Source organism: Zootoca vivipara, chromosome 4 (genome assembly GCF_963506605.1).
Source record: "Zootoca vivipara chromosome 4, rZooViv1.1, whole genome shotgun sequence".
Lineage (NCBI taxonomy): Eukaryota > Metazoa > Chordata > Lepidosauria > Squamata > Lacertidae > Zootoca > Zootoca vivipara.
Genome location: NC_083279.1, coordinates 71,163,321 through 71,181,581, shown reverse-complemented (window position 1 = coordinate 71,181,581; position 18,261 = coordinate 71,163,321). Strand labels below are relative to the sequence as shown.

The 18,261-nt window shown below is 43.3% G+C and overlaps 1 protein-coding gene across 3 annotated transcripts; it reads right to left on the bottom strand.

Annotated features, from left to right (window-relative positions):
- Window positions 1-1,062: 1,062 nt before the first annotated feature.
- Window positions 1,063-17,996, bottom strand: SLC35A5 (solute carrier family 35 member A5). Of its 3 annotated transcripts, none has more exons than XM_035115027.2 (7): window positions 17,900-17,996; window positions 15,895-16,047; window positions 15,191-15,289; window positions 14,168-14,301; window positions 9,530-9,597; window positions 7,832-8,621; window positions 1,063-5,340 (listed from the first exon to the last, which is right to left on the bottom strand). In XM_035115027.2, the coding sequence occupies exons 2-7, from the start codon at window positions 16,022-16,024 to the stop codon at window positions 5,272-5,274; spliced, it is 1,290 nt and encodes a 429-aa protein (XP_034970918.2). In that variant the 5' UTR covers window positions 16,025-16,047; window positions 17,900-17,996; the 3' UTR covers window positions 1,063-5,271. The 3 variants fall into 3 exon arrangements, with proteins under 3 accessions (XP_034970918.2, XP_034970919.2, XP_060129720.1); XM_035115028.2 differs by having other exon boundaries at window positions 17,891-17,992; XM_060273737.1 differs by lacking the exon at window positions 15,895-16,047 and having other exon boundaries at window positions 17,900-17,988.
- Between the last annotated feature and the right edge of the window lie 265 nt (window positions 17,997-18,261).

The following is an 18,261-nucleotide window of genomic DNA, read 5'->3' as shown; positions in this document are numbered from 1 at the left end:
CTGTCGGCATTGTTTCCAGAGCCAATCAGCCAATCATAAGCTGCATCTTGTTTGGGAACATTTTGGAAGTCGAACAGACTTCTAGAACGGATTGAGTTTGAGAACCAAAGTACCACTGTAGTATTAATTAAAATAAGCACCTAGAATCTTTATCTGGAAATATTTTTAACAAAATCAAATTTCACACAAGCCAAACAAAGCAGAGTTTCCTCTTTCCTAGGGCAAAACTACATGTCACACTGACAAAAATGTGCTTTCTCAACATGTCTGCATTTAATATGAATGGAGGAGCAGGGGGGCACATATGAAGGGGACTGACTGAAAAGCAGGAGAAACTTAAGCCTTCCAGCACCTCCCCAAAATTATCCTAGGTAGTTTTTTTGCTGCAGCTTGGTTTCTTTCCAATCATGGCAACAAAAGTACTCTATCCCACCCCACATAGCCCACCCCACATAGCCGTGCAGGGATTTGCAGGGGAGATTTGGGCACAGGAAAGGTTAAGCATCACCCTCTCACTTGGCAATTTTCTATTACCATGAAACCTCTGGTCCTATATTAGTATTCTTAGAGAAATATTTGTTTTCCCTGTGTTGTATTATTCTTGGCTAATAGGGGGCTGTTATAAAATGTGGGTTGGTCTACAGGTTAAGCTGTTTTTCAGTATTTTTCCTTTCTTTGGGCTGTGTCCTGGATTGAAATAAAGGGACAACTAAGGAGGGTGGCGCTGTGGGTTAAACCACAGAGCCTAGGGCTTGCCAATCAGAAGGTCGGCGGTTTGAATCCCCGCAATGGGGTGAGCTCCCATTGCTCGGTACCAACTCCTGCCAACCTAGCAGTTCAAAAGTACATCAAAGTGCAATTAGATAAATAGGTACTGCTCCGGCGGGAAGGTAAACAGCATTTCCGTGTGCTGCTCTGGTTCGCCAGAAGCGGCTTAGTCATGCTGGCCACATGACCTGGAAGCTGTACGCCGGCTCCCTCGGCCAATAACACGAGATGAGTGCCACAACCCCAGAGTCGGTCACGACTGGACCTAATGGTCAGGGGTTCCTTTACCTTTAAGGGCATTCTTTGTTTGGGCAAGTCGCCACAGGCTTTACTCCTCTTTTGCCCCAGAAGATTCCAGAGTAGTAGTAGTAGTAGTAGTAGTAATTTATTTATACCCCACCCATCTGGCTGAGTTTCCCCGGCCACTCTGGGCGGCTTCCAACAGAACAGAACATTAAAATAAAATACAATAATCGATTAAACATTAAAAGCTTCCCTAAACAGGGCTGCCTTCAGATGTCTTCTAAAAGTCTGGTAGTTGTTTTTCTCTTTGCCATCTGGTGGGAGGGCGTTCCACAGGGCAGGTGCCACTACCGAGAAGGCCCTCTGCCTGGTTCCCTGTAACTTGGCTTCTCGTAGTGAGGGAACCACCAGAAGGCCTTCAGCACTGGACCTCAGTGTCCGGGCAGAATGATGGGGGTGGAGACGCTCCTTCAAGTATACTGGACGGAGGCCGTTTAGGGCTTTAAAGGTCAGCACCAACACTTTGAATTGTGCTCGGAAACGTACTGGGAGCCAATGTAGGTCTTTCAAGACCGGTGTTATGTGGTCTTGGCGGCCGCTCCCAGTCACCAGTCTAGCTGCCGCATTCTGGATTAGTTGTAGTTTCCGGGTCACCTTCAAAGGTAGCCCCACATAGAGCGCATTGCAGTAGTCCAAGCGAGAGAGAACTAGAGCATGCACCACTCTGGTGAGACAGTCTGTGGGCAGGTAGGGTCTCAGCCTGAGTACCAGATGGAGCTGACAGACAGCTACCCTGGACACAGAATTGACCTGCGCCTCCATGGGCAGCTGTGAGTCCAGAATGAGTATCCAAGGTATTAATAATACCTTGGATAAAGTGGATACCCAACTTGTGAGTTGCATGCAATTTGTGGATCAATTTGATGTGGTTCACAAAACTCCATTAACAGAACAGTCCGTATTCATACGCAGTTACTGGCAGCATATATACCCATTCATATTATTAAAGATAAAGGGACCCCTGACCATTAGGTCCAGTCGTGACCGACTCTGGGGTTGCACGCTCATCTCGCATTATTGGCTGAGGGAGCCGGCGTACAGCTTCCAGGTCATGTGGCCAGCATGACAAACCCGCTTCTGGCGAACCAGAGCAGCACACAGAAACGCCATTTACCTTCCCGCTGTAGCGGTTCCTATTTATCTACTTGCACTTTTGATATGCTTTCCTAGGTTGGCAGGAGCTGGGACCGAGCAACGGGAGCTCACCCCGTCACAGGGATTCGAACCGCCGACCTTCTGATCAGCAAGCCCTAGGCTCTGTGGTTTAACCCACAGCGCCACCTGCGTCCCTATTCATGTTATTACCACTTTGTAAAAAATAACCTTAGGATTTCTGCTTCATCATCCATAAATGTCTTCTTTCCTCATGTATCTTCTAGCCTTACAAACACACAAAAATCCAAGATCCATTTATGCTGTAGTTTATTTGGCCATGTGGGCTGTAAAACAATGGAAACACCACAAAGAGGTCCCACATTTTGGTTAACACCAGGCACTATAACGGATTCAGGCAGAGTTCCTTAATGAATGCACTTGAATAGCAACATCGAAAGAGTGGACACCAGGAAGCTCCTGTTCTGTTACACTAGCAAACAATGGAACAGATGTCTTACTAGCAAGGCTATCCCAAATGCAAATGAGGAGCTAAAGCACAATCAAAACCACTGTCCGCATAAACCACACCTGCTTCAAAGCTACTCTTGGGAACAATTAACTCCTTATTTCAAACTCTGTTCAAATAAATAAGCCAGGTTCAAAGGAATGCTCCATTTAGACTTGTTCCAATATACTTCTGAGTTCTAGGAGTGTCATAAAACAGTCTGAGAAACCCACAGAGGCTGCACCTTTCCATCAACAGACACAAAAATGAGTTGTTATCTGTGCAATAAGAAGAAGAAGCTTATATGATCAGATCACCACTTCCTGGAGCATTTATCTACTTCTGCAAGATAGGTGCCTGTATTTCTGCCCATCCCACTGCTTTGTTGCTGGGTTTGTTTGTTTTTTTGGCAAGTAGGGACTTGGCCTGGAAGTGTAAAACTGAAGCTGTGACAGTTCAAGTATTACCAAGATTTTCAAATTATATTGTAGCCCCCTACCAACCAAAAATACAAGAGAAAAGAAATCAGAAACACTTGACCTCCTCACCCCATTTCTAGTCATACTATTTCCTTTATACACAGTCTCATCCCTGATTGAACCCTAGTTAAATTACAAAACATGCATTTCCTTGAATCATACTTAAGAAAAGGGTTGCAGGCATTGTTAAAAGTTCTAAGCCTACATCCATAACATTGTTCTTTGTTACTTTTTATTTTATCCTTCAGATTTTTGTCCCTGTGCTGCACTTTTACACAGTTGTAGTACACAGAAAAGTTGTACTGTACACAGAGACAGGCATTAAAGAGGACAAGAGATAAAACTAAGGGACAAAAGGCAGAGTGGGCACTTATTCCCAAATCAAATATGGAGAGGCACTGCAGCTTGCCATTTCAAGTGGCAAGAATAGGCCAGCAAATGCACAAGTTGATTTCATCTGTGTGCAGCCCTTTTACACGAGCTGTGAAACAAACCAGGAAGTTTCAGTTAATATATCATCTTCCTGATACATTCAAACTAGGAAAATATAGTTAGTGACTTCTAAAGAAGAAAGGATACGAAACCATAGTTTAAAGTTGGCTTTGGAATCCTGGCTGATTTGGAAACTGTTAACTATAGTCAGTGAGATGGAATCGTCATGGGAAATGATGATTAAGTGCACTTTCCTGGTTTGTTTCACAGCTCGTGTAAAAGGGCTGCACACAGATGAAATCAACTTGTGCATACCCTGTGCTCCTTTTTTCCTTTCAATATATTTTTATTTTTGCAATAACAAACACATACATTTAGAACACATACTTTCCATTTTACAAATCAACACAAATGCAAATCAATACCGGCACAAGTACAAATGAATACTGATACTCCGCCGAGCCTGTGACTTCCTTCCATCACTACTCTTGGTTTTACATTCAAAACTCAGTTTACTGCTTTCCTAGGACCATCTCTGGCCATTATGTATACTATAAGCCTCTCCTATTTAAGGTCAGAGACTCTAAGCTTTGAATTAATATATTACAACTGCATCCACCCCTGAACCCCACTTCACACAGTACCAGAGGTATCCAATGCTACTCCTATCTAAGAGCAGAACCACTGAAATGAATGGCTATGACTAGTTTTATGTCCAGTAATTTCAGTGGGTCTACTCCGGGTAGGACTAGCACTGTGGACAGCCCAATACTTTAAAGCTGCTCCTGTAAAGCAGTTTAAATATACATCTAAAAGCATAGTTGTGCGTCTGACAAATGCACTTCTTCAACTGTGCAAATCACAGAAATGTGTGCCAGGAACCGTCAGTGGCAACAGCATACACACATGGTGGTCAAGACACATTTGACATTGTTTCAAGTACCCCTGAAATATGAGTAAATCCTTAGATGTTGGTGGCATACAATTGCGAATAGTTTGACAGCTCGTGTCTCCAGAATACTGTAAGATGAACAGCCTCTATGGCTCCATCTATTGATTCTTCATTTACTGTACATTTGCTCTGAACCAAGGTACCTCGGTTAACTTCAGTAGCATTAATGCTTTCTTACATTCATGTGAAAGAACCAAGTGAGAAAGTTCCAAGTGATGCTTCCAGTTCTACGTCTCTTCATCCAAAGCATTCTGAACTAGCAACCATTGCCGACCGCTCTCTTTCTGCAGGAATTATTCACTCTCGTGAACTACAGAAGTCAAGGACATAAGAGCAGCTGTGCTGGATCAGACCAAAAGAGCAGCATCCCACTTCTCACCGTGGCCAACCTGATGACTATGAGAAGCCCATGAACAGGACATGAAGGCTGCTAATCCCCAACAACAGGTATTCAGAGGCATCTGTATTTGATCCTGGAGTCCTCATTAAGAGCCAACTATGGCATTATCCTCATCCTCTATGAATAGGTCCCTTCCCTTGTCAAGATCCCTTCACAGTAGTTAATATATTACCTTGCACAGCTTTATGAAAACACAATTTAAAATCCCACCTTAGCGAAAAAGAAAGAAGAAACTTCCACCTGTTGGTCATGGTCCGAACCTCCCCACCACTCCCCAGAGTAAAACTTCATTTTCTTAAATAAGAATGTCTCTGTACTTCAAAAATCCAAAGCCAGGCTATAAGGCCTCTTCTTCTGAATCATGGTCACTGTCTTGCTTCGTAAGTCTCTCAAGTTCTTCTCCATCCTACAGAAAGGGGAAAGAGAGCAAAAAGGCAACATTTGTTTATGCTTGGTTAACATTTTCAATTGATAATAAACAACGTTTTAAAGTAAGCACTAAATATTTCAGCTTTGTGAAGTGACAGCAATTTATAGAATATTCTTGTTACAGGTCCCACAATCATGGGCTTCACTTGACCTGGGTATATTTTGGAACTGCTGCAAGATCTTTTCATTTCAGCTGGGGGTTTTTATGGCCAAGAACCAAGGGTGGGTGACTGGGGAAAAGAGAGAGAACTCCAGAGTTAGCAGACTGGTTTTATAGGATAATTCATATGTATCTATGTCGAGGCTGGAGAACCTTGGGCCTGCAGGCCTCATGCTGTCCTTCAAGGCCTCTCTATCCAGTCCTTGGGACTCTCTCCAGGTCACATTCCTCCCCAAGCCACACTTCTTACTGGCCTGCCTCTGCACTCTCCTTGAGAGCTTTTGCCTGGCTGGAATGTGTCCTTGAGCTGCAATAATGCCTTGTTTGCCAGGAAGGAAATATGTGGGTCTAGAACAGGCATCCCCAAACATCGGCCCTCCAGATGTTTTGGACTACAATTACCATCTTCCCTGACCACTGGTCCTGTTAGCTAGGGATCATGGGAGTTGTAGGCCAAAACATCTGGAGGGCCGCAGTTTGGGGATGCCTGGTCTAGAAACCCCTGGCTTTTGCATGGCTTGATTGAAGCCTACTGTACAAAGGCAAGAGCCACACCTGCTGCTCCACCCACTTGGTGCCTCTGGTCATGCCCACCCCTGGTATGGGGCCTCCAGAAGGTTGCCCAGGACAGACTGTGGCTCTTGGGGTGATCAGTGTCCCCCACCTTCACCTGTGCGCATTATATGGCATAAAGGCCCTTTGCTAGTGCCAAAAGCTATGCTTCAGTGTGTCTCTTTCGAAGCATGTTCTTTCCCAAGTCACTATAAAATCATGTTCTGAACTATCCATTCATCGTAGTTCAAGTTAATCCCCCTAGGATGAATCAGATTAAATGCTGAAACAAATATTTACTGGACTAGGACACAAAAAGTCCAGGTGCCTAGTCATCCAAATATGTGGTGCTGGCTCTATGGATGCCTATGAATTAAGAACACTTCATGAGCCTAAAATATCTATAAATATTTGTTGTTACAAGCCATTTATTAAGAATTAGGAGCTGAACTGCAAGTAGGAAGGCTGAATGGAAACAGGCAGCAGGTGGCAGCTCAAGCAGCAGCCTGTGAAGGTTGCATAGCAAAACTTTACTGCCATCCTGAGCAAATAATCAGAGTGAAGATCATGCAAGGTCAGTTGTAACAAATGGTTACTTTGAAACAATCAAGTGAAAGTGATAAAACCGAGCAGCTGGGTTTTAATTCTCTTTTGGATGCTAAGGCTGCAATTCTATGCATGCTGACCTCAATAAATACAGTGGGAAATACATCTGAGTGCACCCTGGAGCACGGATCCTACATATTTTCCACGTGTCCTACCACGCCTATCTTAGATCTCTACTGAAACTTTTGCTCTCGTATGTATTAATAGGTAAGACTGTTTACTCCTCTCTTTTTGTATCAATTGAATAATATTTTTATGGGCTACTGCTGATGAATTTAACATGCACTGATATATCCAGAATTTGATTTCAGCAACAGGACAATAAAATTTTACTGTATTCCATATTATTCTGCTAAGGTACCACACAGATGCATCCAGCAGGAGCAGGACAAGCTCTGACTTGACAGTCATGAAACAATTTGTTAATGGAAACATTTAATCACCTGCACAGGTTTGGGGGAGCTGCATCTGCGAACCAAACCCAGCAGAAATCCAAGATCCTGTTTATGGATGCAGATGTGAAAGCTCCCTCTTCCTATACGTCTTCCAAGTTATCACTGTAAAGCAGTCATCCCCAAACTGCGGCCCTCCAGATGTTTTGGCCTACAACTCCCATGATCCCTAGCTAACAGGACCAGTGGTCAGGGATGATAGGAATTGCAGTCCAAAACATCTGGAGGACCAAAGTTTGGGGATGCCAAGCTTGCAGAAATGTTACCTAAGAGCAGCTTTAACTGTCAACAGCGCCCTCTGGTGCCCACCTGCACAAAGAAGCGGCTATAATTCAACACCGCACTAAGCCCATGGAAATCAATAGCCGTAAGCACAGTTAACTTTGGGTCAGATTGCCTGCTTACTGCCAGCACATTTTGTCACTTCTCGTCTCTACAGATGTCTATTACAATGACACCAAGCCAACATTCTTGGGTGGCTGGGAAATGTCTACAATGGCATCAGGTGCCTCACAAAGGCATGGGTTTACAGCACTGCAAGCAAGTGAAGCAGAGCCCCTCATTTGCAAAGGGGTAGACCTGCAGCTTAACCACTGAGGCCTAAACCTCTGCTTATGTCAAAACAACTACAGTGGTGGCGGGATGGCATCAGCCGGCCCACTCAATGGACTCAAAACAAACCCCTTCCCAAGCCGTACCCCATTGGAGCGCTCCCAGGGCCCTCCACCGACTTTGCTCCTCTCCCACTGAGCGGTGTACTCCACGCATCGAGGGCTGCTGGAATGGTAGATGAATATGGACAAGAGCACCACAGGAGCTTGCAGGAAGAACTCCAGGGAAGGCTTGAAGTCAAAAACAAAGAGAGACACCGTGGTGATGATCACGGTGGTGACCTGGGCAGACAGGACGTGAAACATGTTGTCTCGGAACTTCAAGATGAAAGCCACAGAGAGCCCCAGGAAGGCAGTGACAAAAATAAGGGCGACGGAGAACGCATTGTGGCCATAGAAGAACCCACAGTGTTCTATCCTGCGCCTGTTTTCGGGGCGCAAGCTCAGAATCAGGGCGTTGAACATGGCTCCGAAGAGGTACAGCTTGGTGTTCTGTACAAAGATGTTTTCACTGAACTGGCCTCCTTCTTTCAATATCTTTTCATTGTAGATGTTGGCCAGGGCAGAGATGAAGCACTGCACCAGTATGAGCAGGTGTCCTAGCCCAAAGGGAATGGTTCTCAGGGCTCCAGTAGCAGCAGTGATGTTCCAGCTTAAGCTGGGTAAAAGCCACGTTCTCGAGCAGTTCTCGCTTCCCGAGCACTCTTCCTCCAGGCTGGCATACTGCAGGCAGCTGTTAGAGTGGCTGAAATAGATGTCGTGATGGAACCCATGCATGGCCAAGGTATGCTTGTGGCTTCCTGTCCCGACCGTCAGGGCGACAATAGACAGGAACAAAATCAGCAGGGACGCCCACTGCACCCAGGAGAGTTGCCGCCTGTATGTAGACAAAAAGAGACCCTCAGTGTATACAGACAGGTACGAAGCAACCCAGCAAGTCAATCCCAAACGGAACAAGTCGTGGGTAGAAATATGCTGCCCGTCTTCTTTGCCGAGGTAGCTGCACGGATAAGATCTCTTCTCGGCTCCCTAAAGTAACATTCTCAATGCTACAATACATAAACCAGGAGAGAGAAAACTGCAGGTATGCTGTACTGAAGGACCTGGATTGCAATCAGCAGTTTAAAACACACATCTCTCCCACCTAATATAAAGACTGAATTATTTTGTATTTGTTGAAACTGTATGAAGGTGGACATAAGGATGTCAGGGAATCCATCCCTATCTAGAATATGGCTCAACTAGAATATCATGACAAGACTACTAAAGCCATCATTTCGGGGACTCTAAATGCAAGTCAACACAAAAGGGCTACCTGAAACACTGAGGACTATCTCTTACAGCCTGGGTAAATGCAAGCCAGAAACTCTGCCATTGGTGCAAACAGCACTCAAAATCCTGAAGGAAACTGAATACATAGGACAGGAGGCTTAACGGTGCTTGGCTTCAAATTAATCTGTGATGTTGGTGATGGAATTTGTACCTGCTGCATAGGCTTATTAAAAGTCCAGTCCTAAGCAAGTTGACTCAAATGAAATTCTGTCTCATTCATTGGGACCAAAGCACGTGTCTTTTGCAAAGCAAAAGAACCAAGCTCAGTCAGCATCAATAGCATGCTCATTAATACATAAAGACATAATACATTACTGAATTTATTTTGACTTGCTTTAACATTTCAAACACCTTTATACTCTTGTTTATAACTGATTTAAAGAGATATTGGCGAATTCTAATACCAACACTAGAAAGAAAGACTAATGAAAACATGCTTCCATTGCTACTTACTTCAGCACAATTCTGAACAGGAGAGCAGTTGTTATAATGACAAAATTTGAGAAAAGCACAGCCATGGCCTAGAGAAAAAGAAATTGAGGAGCAATGTTACAGCCTAGCAATGGAATAACCACCAGTCTGCAATGCCCTTTTATCAGGAAGGTCAGCACCAATCTTTACAACATAACTGAGGCTTCTTAGTCCAAACATAACTTGCAACGGCAAAAAGAACATCTAAAAACCTTCTCATCCGACTTAAGAACAGCTGAGAACTTGTTCTGAAAAACTTTTTGTCCTGCTCTTTGTCTTATAAACCCCAGGGCAGTTTTTGTATTTTAGAATTTCTGTTTTTTTGGAAGCCGCCCAGAGTGGCTGGGGGAACCCGGCCAGATGGGCGGGGTATAAATAATATATTATTATTATTATTATTATTATTATTATGTTAAAAGATGAGACAATTGACAAAAAGGCGTAACATACAGTGTTTTTCATTCCATAAGACGCACTTTTTCCCTCCTAAAAAGTAAGAGGAAATGTCTGTGCGTCTTATGGAGCGAGTGCGTGGTCCCTGGAGCCGAATTGCCCAGGGGCTAAAGGCAGATCATGCTTTTTTTTAAAGAAAAAAAGAAAGAGCTAAAGGCTAACAAGAGGGAATGAGCCTGTTGAAAGGAATCCGCTCAGCAGCTGATTGCAAGAGATTGGGGAGGGAGATAAGAGAGCTAGCTCCCTTCCCGGCCCCTCCTGGCCCCTTGCCTAGGCCTCAATTGTTGTCTGCAGAGGGAGACACGTGACTGGCTGATTGGATTATCTGTCTGGAAACTGTAGAAATGGGTCCCTTTCCTAGAGAAGCTGCAGAACTGTGAGTTGAATCCCATAAAAACAGGATTTTTTTCCCTTTGCAAGGAAACTCAGCAACTTTGAGCTGATCCTTAAAAATGGAGCTTTCCCCCTTTGCAAAAATGATGCACAACTCTGAGCTGGACCCCCCCCCAAAAAAGGGGGCTTTTCCTTTTTGCAAAAAAGCTGCACAACTTTGAGCTGATCCTAAAAAAAATGGAGCTTTCCCCCTTTGCAAAAGAAGCTTCCTCAAATATTTAATTGGGGGGGGGGGCCGCAAAGGCACCTAGGCCTCTAGGACCCTGATGGCGAACCTATGACACGCGTGTCAGCAGTGACACGCAGAGCCATTTTCAGTGACACGCAGAAGGGGCGTCAAACAACTGATGTCAGAGGCAGGCAGCAGCAGAAGCAGGGAGAGGCGCCGCTCCTAACCGCGGCTAGCAAGCCTGTCCCACTTGCTTTGCTGCGAGCCGGGCAGTGGGTGAAGAAAGGGTTAACTTTCAGGGAAGGAAATCAATTGTCCCCTCCCCCCCACAATAAAGCTCCTTGAAATTAACCCACTGCGCTCTCCCAAAGCAAGCAAAAGCGCCTCACAGCTTATCTTGGGGCTGAAGCAGGGATCCCAGCAGCCCGATCTCACTACCATCGCAGCGCTTTCCCTCCGCTTGCTTTGCCCTCGCTCTCTCTCCCCCCTCCCCTTCCTTCCTTTCTTTTCCCCTTCCTTCTCTCTCTCTCACCCACCCACCCCTTCCTTTCCTCCTTTCCTCCTTCCTTCCTTCTCTCTCTTCCCGTCTCTTGCCCCCCCCCGCCCTAGTTTTGATGCTGGTATTACCTTCCTCCTTCTCTCGTAGCTAAGTATTGGCTTGGTAGCTGTTGTGAGAGAAGCTCAGTGTGTGGGGTGTGTGTGTTAATTTTTATTATTGCTCTGCAGTCTTTGCCCTATCTCCGCAGAATATTGTGTGCTGGCTGCTTGCTTTCGTTGGAGAACAGAGCACATGGCCAGTCGCTGTCTCGTCTACTGCCTCTTTTGTTTACTGGGGGATTCCCTGCCTGGGGGGATTCCTTGCCAGCAGTTGCCCTGTTCTCTGGGTCATTGCTGGGGGTGGGGGTGGGAGTGTTGGAGCTATTGAGGAACGCTAGTATTTCAGCCTCCTTTATTTTTTTACTCCTACAACTTTTAAGCAACTGTGCACATATTCAGAACTGGCAATTCATTGGGAAGAGGGTCTCTCCACCTTGTTAATTTCTAAGTTGCTATTGGAGTTTAAGTTGATTTTGGTTTTTTCCTAACCTTGAAGCATCTTTTTTTTTTCTCCCCTTTAGCTATACTTTTTACCGTTTAAAATTTTTCTTCCCATAATTTTGTTACCATTACAGTATTATTCTTACTTTTACTTTTTAACTTCATTAAAAGAAAAAACCCTATTATCTAAAACTATTATCACCCCATCTCCCACTTGTAAGATATAGACTCCCCCCCTTCATTTTATACACCAAATCCCCCCCTTTTCTCATCTCCTCCTTATCATCCTCACCTACCCCACGTCTCACCCCCCCTCCCATTTTTGTCACTGTTGTTTGACTGCTGGTTGGCCTGCCTTTAAATTGAAACCTGCTTGTCTGACTGTTTTTGAGAGGGGAGCCTTTTCCCTCCCCCTTCCCCCCTTTTCTTTTAAAAAATAAATAAATTAAAATACTGCGGTAGAAGGCTGGGTGGAACAAAGCCGGGAAGCTGTTAAAAATCTGGGAGACTGAAGCAGGAGACCGTGGTGGGCGCAAAAAAAAAGCACAAGGGGAAGAGGGGGTCAACCCCAATGCATTTTAAACCTCCTCTCAAGGAGTGGGAGTGAGGGGAGAGGTGGGCTGAAGAGGGCCACGAGGAGGCACAGGCCCAACCTGTGGAGGAAGGCCTGAGCCCAGAGTCCCACTGGGAAAGAGCTCTGGGTTTTGCCTTATTTTTTCCCCTTTTTAAATATTTTTTAATTTTTTTTTAAAAAGTTAAATAATTAGTTTTTGGTTTATTAAATACAGTTATATATTACAATTATACATTTTTGTTATTTAAACTATAAATATCATGAAATTATGGTTTTTTTCTCGAAGTGACACACCACCCGAGTTATGCTCATTTTTTTGGTCGAATTTTGATACACCAAGCTCAAAAGGTTGCCCATCACTGCTCTAGGAGTTGGTTGCTATGCCTAGGACAATTCAAGAAAGCAAAATATTTTTTTCTTGTTTTCCTCCTCTAAAAACTAGGTGCGTCCTATGGTCAGGTGCGTCCTATGGAGCGAAAAATATGGTGCTATATAAGCAGAAGTGTGATGTTTGTGCCAATGTGCTTCCCCACCTCCTTTCACTATCTTCTTGCATCATGGTTATTTGAAACCATAATTTCCTCTTACACCTGAGACGGAAAACTATGGTTTCATGTTGTCTCATTTTGAATATTTATAGAGTGTTTTTGACAGTAAGTTCTCCAAGTGGTTTACATAGTACAAGTGTGGCTCTTTAGAAGGAGTTAGCACATTTTTGATTGCTAAGAACTGGAAACTACAAACATTACCAACGATTGACGACTGGCAGATGAAGATGATGGAATTTATGGAATTGGCTGAGATGACCGGAAGAATCCGCAACCAGGGAGAGGAGGCGATGGAGGAAGAATGGAAAGATTTTAAACTGTATCTAAAAAAACATGCTAAAGTAATTTATTAGATCAGAAATTAAGTGGTAAATAGACTGTGGAATTTGTGAATATGTTATATCAAAGAAAGAAAATAAGATTTTATAAGGTGATTAATTTGGTATAGAATTTGCTAAATACAAATGTGCTAAAGAACCACAGGAAGGGGAACCCGAGGAGGTCCCAATATACAATGTGAAGAGATATAAGATTTTGTGTTTTATATGTATTTGTCTTTTTCTTGTTCTTGTTTTTTCTGTTTTATTCTTTTTCGTATTATTGTTGTATTTTTGAAAATCGTAATAAAATATTTATATATATATATATATATATATATATATATATATATATATATATATATATGAAGGAGTTAGCACATTGTTTCTCAAACTTTGGTCTCCAGCTATTGTTGCACTACAACTCCCATCAGCCCTGACCACTGGTCCTGCTAGCAAGGGATGATGAAAGTTGTAGTCCAACAACAGCTGGAGATCCAGGGTTTTTTGGGGGGGGGGATGTGTTAGCACGATGCTTATTTCCAACCCAATGAACCACTGTTACGTTTGAACCAGTCTTACCCTTTCTAGAACATTGCTCTTTTCCTTATGACTAATATATCATATGGAATTTTTTCACCATGGCTCAATTAAATGAGGAAGATAGCCCATCCTTGAACTTGTAGGTTTGAAAGACATGCTACTGTCCCCATTTAAAAACAAAAACAAACCTAGGTTATACATACCCTTTGAACCTGCCCTGTAGCGCTGGGTCATAACTGGGCACAATACTCCAGATAAGACTGGTGTCAATTCCCTTAAGATGAATTACTAGCTATTAGATCTTGCATACAAGTTTTTGTTAAACCAAGTGAAAAACACATTTCCTTATCCATCCCTTCCTGTACTGTAGCTCTGGCAGAGCCTACCCTAAGCATCCAGTTCAGCTACTGAGATATTGTTAGTTCATCTCAACAGGTTAAACAGTGAAAAAAGAGGTTCCCTGCAGTCTCGTTGACTTGACCATAACTTGGTACAAGTTAATAGTAAGTATGGTATGGGGCACATTCTCTGTTTAAAAAAACCTTGAGCATAAAGCACACATTGAATTTCTAAAGTGTTACTTACTGGCTGGAGATAGGACAAGACATAGAAGACAATCAGGTTATCCAGAAAATAGAGAAAGGCAGGAATTGACCACTTAATGTAGCTATTCAATTGCCTCCATGAGCTGCAGCCAAATCCACTATGAGAATAACCTCCTAAAAAAGGAGTAAATAGGGAAGAAAGGGGGGAAATCAGATAAACATTTGCTTCATATCTACACCAGGGTTTTGACTAAATGCTTGCAGTCATGTTCTTTGAAATCCAGTCTCTAGTCACTGGGTTCTTGATCTTGCTAAGATTGATTTCCCGATGTGCTAAAGGCATTTAAATGGCAACCACATATATTTAGCATTTTGAGGCGTTTGTGTGAAATAGCTTGCCTCAGGGAAAAGGCTACTTTGCAAGTGTTCTCTCTGTTGTGGCAATCTTCAAGTTTTTCAAAGAACTGTTTCAAACAAACCTTCACCCAAAAATGACTCCACGTGAAAAGTCACAATGTATGCACTTTTATCATATGATGAAACATGAATTCGGCCCAGAAGGCAAGTAATAGCTTTGAATGCTACACAGCTTTAAAGGGGAATTAGTAGAATTCATGAAGAATAGGTTTATCAATGGCTTTATAGAACTCCTAAGTTCAAAGGCAGCATGTGACTAACTACTAATGGTAAGAGGGCTGCCTTATACAAAGTCAAACCATTGGTTCATCAAGCTCATTATTGTTCACACTGACTAGTTATGCCACTCCATGATTTTATACAGCAGGCATTCCCAGTCCTACCTGCCGATGCCAGGAACTGAACATAGAACCATCTGCATGCAAAACAGATCCCACACCACTTGAGCTGGAACACTTCCCAAAACAGTACTTTTCAGCAGAGCAACACTGCATCATCACAGATCCATATTTTGTGAGTACAGACAATGCAAGACAGATTCATCTTATAGCTGCCTAAATTCCACTGATACATAGCAAGCAACTACCGGTAGGGAGGACATTTTTGCAGCTAAATATTGTGTAAGAACCCAACCGTAACAGCTTACCTTTCCTGGTGACCCAGAGTGCCATTACCAGACAGAGCACCAGCTTAACTAATTCCGAGCACACATTCACAGTTGCAGGAAGATAATCATACTGGTTATCTGAGAAAACAGAGGGTATACAGTATGTTACAAATATCTACACTGAAGAACAAAAAAACTAACAACAGGCAGCTGCAACACAGATGCAGATGTAGGATTTGGAACACCAGCAACTGCTGCCTTCATTTTTATGCAGCCACCAAGTTTTCAGGCCATACAGCTGTGAAGAATGCATGAAAATATTCATGCTGCTGCTGTTAGAAAGCTTGGTAGATTTTAAAAAAGGGCTCTGAGGTTCAAGGGGCAAGGCTTCTGTATTCTACACATTGCCCTGCCTCCCCCAAATCACTATTACCATGCATCTCATGCTCTTTTACCGTTTTCCTCACAAGGAGCTGGTAAATATATCAAGTGACATAAAAGAAATGCTGGTCGTTCTGCTTGATGTCACAGAAAAGTTATCTGACTACACAGAAGGCTTATTACAACTGGTCTTCATGGCTTTGAAGAAAGAAAGCAGATTGCCAGGTAATTCTGATTAAAAAATCAGGACTATTTACATTCCCTGATAATATTGTAGCCTCGTGCTAGTAGAGAGCATGAAAACAGACAGCATGCTGATCAACCATGTTGTTATCCGTATAGAATTAAATATTCAAGCATACCTTCATTGGCAGAGTATTTCATTAGAAGAATACGACTTGATCCCAAGGTAATAAAGGTACCTCCTAGAAGGAATGTATACATGGCTGGCTTGGCCGACCGAGCAGGCTGACTACAGCACCTGGACTCCATTCCACTGCCTTGTTGTCAGTGCCCTTTGAACAGCAAAGCAAAAAAACTTATCAAGTAGATCCTTTCAGAAAAACAGCAGCATATGTTTTATTACTATTGAACATTACAGCACCCAATAGGCTAATAGTGCTTTGCTTTACGTAACCTGCATGAAATTGTGTTTTTTCCGTACATGCTTGAACAATATTCTGGAGGCCCTAATGTAATCTTCTTGCATTGCTATTCTAAATAAAACTATTAAAGTGCCTGCAGAACTGAATGGCGCACACATTCTAAACTAAGATCCTAAGAACATAAGAAGAGCTTCCTGGAACAGGCCAATGGCCCATTTGGTCCAGCATCCTTTCCCACAGTGGGAAGCCCCTAGCAGGACCTGAGAGTAACAGCACTCTTTCCACTTGTGATTCCCAGGAACTGGTGCATACTGCCTTTGAGAGCAGAGGCAGGAGATAGCCATTCTCTCTAGTAGTCATTATTAGCCTTATTCTCCATGTATTTGTCTAATCCTCTTTCAAAGCTTTCCATGTTGGTGGCATCACCCTATCTTCTGGGAATCAATTTCATAGTTTAACTATGTGCTCTGTGAAAACAAATGCTTTTTTTTGGCCAGTCCTGAATCTTCCAACGTTCACCTTCACTGGATATGTCAGGGTTCAGGTCTTACAGGAGGAGAGTAACTCCTACCCACCCACGCTTCATCCCATAGAAGGTTTATTAAGAAACTTCCCTTGTCTCAGCTGAATAAGCTGAAAGCATCTGAAGCATTTTGAGACAAGAGCTCCAAATTATGCAATAATAATTTAAAGAGTATGAAAAGTTTAGAATTTTTCCTTCTTCTATGTAAGTAATGTTTTATTTTGTGCATAGCTGCCAAGTTTTCCCTTTTCTCGCGAGGAAGCCTATTCAGCATAAGGGAAAATCCCTGTAAAAAAGGGATAATCATAACTTGGCAGCTATGATTTTGTGATTGACAAAATCAACAATACAAACGCACACAACAGCCCACCTAAGCATTTGTAAATCATTTGCAAATAAACAAAATTGGACAATAAAAACATAGGTGTAGCAAAAGGGTATTTTTCTCTGCCCCTCCCACCTTCTTCCCTGGCTAGCAAGAGTGGCAGGGCTCTGGAAGTGGCATCAGCTATGTTATACCCCAAACAATTGCATTTTGCATAGGAAGAAAGGGAAACTCAACACAATATTTTAACAGATATAACTCCGCGTCCTCCAAATTCCCGCTGTTGTTCTCCATTTCTCCCTCTTGCACACAGTTGTGTATTTCCTCCTGAAAACTAAGCTGAAATCAAAACTGCAACATCGGACCGATTGTTTCATGAATTGATTGAAATGAACAAATTGGCCAATCTTGTGCAAGTGTGTGTAATAGAATAATGTGTAATTATCCTTTATATGGCACAGGTCAAGTGTTGAAAGAGCTTTAGATACCCTATCTCTGTTATCCGTACAACCTTCTAACAAGGATTGGTGTTATTATCAACGTATTGCAAAGAGTTTGTCGGGTAGGCCTTTTATAAGCAGTCCATAGTTTCTGGCATAGCTTTCTCTTCAATTGAGGAAAATCTTCACCTGTTACATTTTTGTATATGTAGCTGCTGTTAAAGGCACAGAAGACAAGCCAGCAGCCTCAACAGGCATCTTGAGGCTACAGGAAATCACAGCTTCCCTCCCCCGAATGATTATTATGTTTTTATATGTGTTGGAAGCCGCCCAGAGTGGCTGGGGCAACCCAGCCAAATGGGCGGGTATGAATAATAATAATAAATTATTACTATTATTATTATTATTATTATTCTGCAGCTGCGGTGAGATTTGAACTCAGGACCCTGGGTCTTCCTAGCCCACCTCTCGCACCTTCAGCCTCCCAGAGGTGTCGTTGTCTGACAGCTGATGCTTTTCTCCCTTCATACATCCCTTTCCTCGCCGACTCCAGCCTCTGGCCGCTCGCCCCTGACGCACGCGCACAGAGCGCTCACCCGCCGCCACTTCCTGTTCGATCACCTGATACGAGCGACGTCGGAGGGGGAGGTGGTGCCATAGAGAAAGGAAAGTGTAGAGTAGCACACATATTGAGGGGGACGGAATAGGGCAATACCGTTTTGGAGGGGAAGGGCCATATTATTGATTCCTCCTAAATAAAGGTATTGCCCCACTGTGGGTTTTAAAACACACCAAAGCTGCTGTATGTATTGGGACCGAGAGCGTCAATTGAGGTG